The 4671-nt window shown below is 40.5% G+C and overlaps 1 protein-coding gene across 1 annotated transcript in view; it reads right to left on the bottom strand.

Moving 5' to 3' along the window:
* Positions 1 to 4671, bottom strand: part of TSHR (thyroid stimulating hormone receptor) — a 214473-nt gene that overhangs the window by 72144 nt on the left and 137658 nt on the right. Inside the window, exon 3 of the mRNA XM_007951972.2 lies at positions 4268 to 4342. Coding sequence (XP_007950163.1) covers positions 4268 to 4342 — 75 coding nt within the window. The remainder of the gene's footprint in view (positions 1 to 4267; positions 4343 to 4671) is intronic.

Here is a 4671-nt window from a genome sequence, read left to right as displayed (position 1 = left end):
AACAACAACAGCAATCACAGAGGCACAGTTAGCATTTGTGAAACTAACTAGTTGCTGTTGGTTCTCCTCTGACTCCTGGTGACCCCACACATGTCAGAGAACTGTACCCCACAGGATTCCCAGTGGCCGATTTTTGGGAAGTATGTTACCAGGCCTTTCTTCCAAAGCATCTCTAGGTGGACTAAAACCTCCAAGTTTTCAGTTAGCACTGAGTAGGGTGTTAACATTTGTACCCCACAAGGGCTCCTCAGTGAAATAAATGGTTTGTTAATGAGCACAATGACTCTTAGAAATGGGTTCTTATGGGTAAAATTAAACATACTCAACATATATACACTGGCATAAATAGCTTAAAGGCACTGTCCATGCTTTTATGAAGAGGATATAAGAGCCCAGCAAGATTTGTAGCCTATCCTTTCAAGAACAGCATCTTAGGAATGAGTAGGGCTTGATTCTGAAGGGGACAGAAGGCTCAGAATGCAGACTCTGGAATCTTTTTAAAGAACAGTTGTATTGAAGAATACTTTACATTCCATGAAGTTCCCCCAGTGTAGGTATACAATTTGATGATTTTTAGTAAATTTACAGAATTGTGCAACCATTATCACAATCGTGTTAGAGCGCTTCCATCACCCTCAAAGGTAACCTTATACCAACTGTCGTTAATCTCCACTCCATCCTTATGCCTATGAGCCAATAATTCGCTTTCTATCTTTATAAATTTGACTTGTCTGGACGTTTCAGATAAGTGGAATCATACAATATGTTGTCTCATGCGTCTGGCTTCTTTCATTTAGCATAATGGCTGGGAGGTTCCTCTGTGTTGCGGTAGTTTGTTTCTATTGATTGCTGAATAGTCAAGCAGACTTGAGAACAATTCTTGGCTCAGCCACTTTCTACATAAACGTGGGCAACTTCTTTGACCTCTTTGACACAGTTTCCTCATCTGTAAAATAGGGACAATAAAAGCACATCTACTCCATAGGGTTCTTGTAAGGATTAAATAATGTCTGTAAGGGGTTTGACACACAGTGAGAGCTCTGCATACGATGGCTATTATTATTGTTATTCTCATGAGTAGAATGAAAGTTAGAGCAGACATTAGAAACCTAGTATTGGAGTGCTGCAATGTCCTTACTAATTTACCCATTAGGTTGCATTTTGACCACAGAGGCTGAGTATGAAATAGACCTTTGGCAAAGGGAAGAAAATAGGATGGATTTAACTGAGAATGGAAACCATCTAGTGCCACACAGCTTATTGTCTACATTAACATAACCTCATTCTGTTCCATTGTCTTCATTAGCATAACTTGACTATTCCAGGAGACTCTTGCCCAGGCAAATATTATTACAAATATTTATTACAGGAATTTCTCAAAAGGCCCATCAAATCCTGAACAGAAAGCATTAACCTTTTACTTCTCAAGTCTTTGGCCCCTCCACTCAACATCCTTGCCTTGCTGTGTTTACTGTAGTATTATAGCATGATCCTTACGGACAAGCCCTTGCATGGAATGACCCACCTTAAACAAAGTCTAAATTTTGTCCTGGTTGAAAACAAAAAGCCCTGTCCCCCTGGAATCCCACATGTCTGATAAACCAGGACAGTCGGCTTCCCTGCTCTGAAAGTTCTTAACTCTCCCGCCTTCCTCCTCTGAGAGATTTCAGATTGTCCGGGCAGTGCTTCCTTTTCCATGGTGGGTAACAGCTTCTTGCCAGAGCTTTCTATTTGGCAAAAAGAGTTTCCAGCTGCTGTCAGAGACAATCGTTTGTAAACTAGTCAGTAGTGTTCAAAAACTGAAGAGAATTTGCATCTGGAAATTGCTCCACTGCCGGACCAACAGACCTGAGTAAGTAGTCCAAAAGAATATCACAAGGAAAAGGAACACAGCCCAGCTGGGCCAACACTGCTCTTGGTAACAGCCGCTCAGATAGGGCTGGCAACCTGTTGTTGTTGTTGTTGTTATGTGCCGTCGAGTCGGCCCTGACTCATAGCGACTCTGAGGCGGTATTAATACAGAAGTAGTTTGCCCAACTGCCTTCCGAGGAGTGGCTGATGGGTTTGAACCACCAGCCTCCTGGTTAGCAGTCAAGTACCTTAGGCACAATGAGGCCAGAGCTCCTAGGGCTGGCGACCTAGTGGGGACTGTTAGAGAAATAGCGGCAGGAGAGTCTGCAAGGAGAGAGGGGAGACACAAAGGAGGAGATGCCTTCCCTCTTTCCTTTCTTTCTTTCCTCTTTCCCTCCTTCCCTTGCCCCCCCTCCCCCCCTTGATGTTTGAAAGGAGCTCTGGTGAAGGAGTGCCTAAGGCATTTGACTGCTAACCAGAAGGTTTAAACCCACCAACTTCTCTGGAAGGAAGATAGGGCAAAGCTACTTTCATAAAGATTTACCACTTCAGAAACCTAATGGGGGTCACTGAGTTGGAAATGACTTGATGGCAGTGGGTTTGGTTTTTTTATTTCTTTTTTTGAATGATGCTTAAAGGAGATCATCCACCAGAACTAAATTGAAACCAAGCAAAACCACTGCCCTTGAGTCAACTCCTGCTTATAGCAACCCTATAGGACAGAGCAGAACTGCCCCACAAGGTTTCCAAGGTTGTAATCTGGTGAAGTAGTGCCTAAGGCACTTGACTGCTAACCAGAAGGCTGGCAGTTCAAACCCACCAGCCACTCCTTGGAAGGAAGTTTGGGCAATCTACTTCCAAAGTGATACTGCCTGGAAACCCAAGGAGGGGTTGCTGTGAGTCGGGTCTGACTGCACATAACAACAAACAACAACAACACTATCACAAGTCACATATTTTACCTAACCAGTTTTAGAATTTTAATTTATTTATGGTTTAAAAAAAATCCACATAAGAGTAAAAGAATACTTCTGAGAGTTTAATTATTATTATTATTTTAACTTTTAATTACAGAGACAGAGTGTTACATTGGCTTTGGAGAACAACACACTTGGGTTCAAACATACTTAACTTTGAAATTTCTTAGTTAAATAAATTTGGGCAAGAGCCCTATAAACTATGTATCATTGTCTTCATTTACATAATAGAAACTGAGGCTTAGCAATGTAAGGGGGACAATGTGTAAGAAGCACTTTTAGTAGTCTGATGGCCCGTTGTTGTTGCTGTTAGGTGCCGTCGAGCCATCTCTGACTCATAGCGACCCTATGCACAGCAGAATGAAACACTGTCCGGTCCTGTGCCAGCCCCACGAAACTTGCTATACCTGAGCCCATCATTACAACCACTGTGTCAATCCATTTCATTAAGGGCCTTCCCATTTTTTGAGTTTGAACAGCCAGCCTTCTGGTTAGCAGTCAAATGCCTTAGGCACTACACCACCACAGCTATATTGATAGGGTATATTAAAACAAACTCACTATGATTTTGGAGTTGTCTATGTCTCTTTTTAGTGTATCAATTTCTGCTTTATATCATATGAAACTATGTTCTTATAGATATTCAATTTATTGAATTGCTCTATTTCTGGAGCAACAGACCTGAGTAAGTAGTCGAAAAGAATGTCACAAGGAAAAGGAACACAGCCCAGCTGAGCCAAGACTGCTCTTGGTAACAGCCACTCAGATAGAATATAATCATTATATTATATTATCATCATCAGATATAATCATCAGATCTTTTTGGTGAAGTAATTATCATTATGAATTGTCCCTTTTTATATATGTTAAACTTGGTGTTTTAATGTGTATTGGTATAGTTACGTTAACTTTCTCTTGGTTATTCATTACATGTTATATATTTTATCGTTTCTCTTTCAAGCTTTCTATATAATTATATTTAAACTATGACTCTTGTAAGCAGCATACAGGTTGGCAATTTGAACCGACCAGCCCCTCCATGGGAGAAAGATATGGCAGTCTGCTTCCATAAAGATGACAACCTTGAAAACCTATGGGACAAGTCTATATGTGTTATCGGGTTGTTATGAGTGAGAATCAACTTGATAGCAGTGGGTGGCTGGATACACACCAAGAAAATCTGCAAATACCATAGTAACAGAATAAATAACAGCTCAGGAAGAGGGCTTCTAATGTCATCTTCAACTTCCAGTCATGGAAATGAGAAATAATTAGAATGGATTAACATAAACCCAGAGTAGAACAAGTCAGAATTTGATTATAAACAGTAGTTTTGACCCGTGGGCTAGAAACCTGCTCTCATTGCCATCTGGAGTCCCCACATTATCAGTCACAGTGGCCATGGCTGGAGGCCCTGCTGCACTTTTCTTTGTACTTACATGTAAGTCATTTTACTCATATTGTAGAAGGAGTATGATTCCAGCTGCTGCAGAGTGACGTCTATTGATAAATAACTGAATATCACAAAAACAAAAAATAAGACAAAATAGGAAGTTAGTAGGGTTGTGATCTTCAAACATACTATCAGTTTTGATGTAACCTATTTTTTAAGGGCTTTCAAAATCATGCAACGTCTATAATCCTCACGATTCTGCTTATGTTAAAATTAGTTTCTACTTTTTTTTTTCCGCATCCCATGATACCTGAAGTTTCCTAACACAGTAAGTCCTATTCATCCTTCAGATCTTACTCACATGTCACTTCCTTCAGAAGCTCCTCTAGCTCAGATTCCCCATCACATATCCTCTCAGCACAATAAACTTCTTCTTTCACTAACTATAAC

This window comes from Orycteropus afer, unplaced genomic scaffold (assembly GCF_000298275.1).
Source record: "Orycteropus afer afer isolate SDZICR_OR568_19922 unplaced genomic scaffold, OryAfe1.0 scaffold00322, whole genome shotgun sequence".
Lineage (NCBI taxonomy): Eukaryota > Metazoa > Chordata > Mammalia > Tubulidentata > Orycteropodidae > Orycteropus > Orycteropus afer.
Note: the sequence above shows the minus strand (reverse complement) of the source record. Positions and strands in the feature narration are given on the sequence as shown.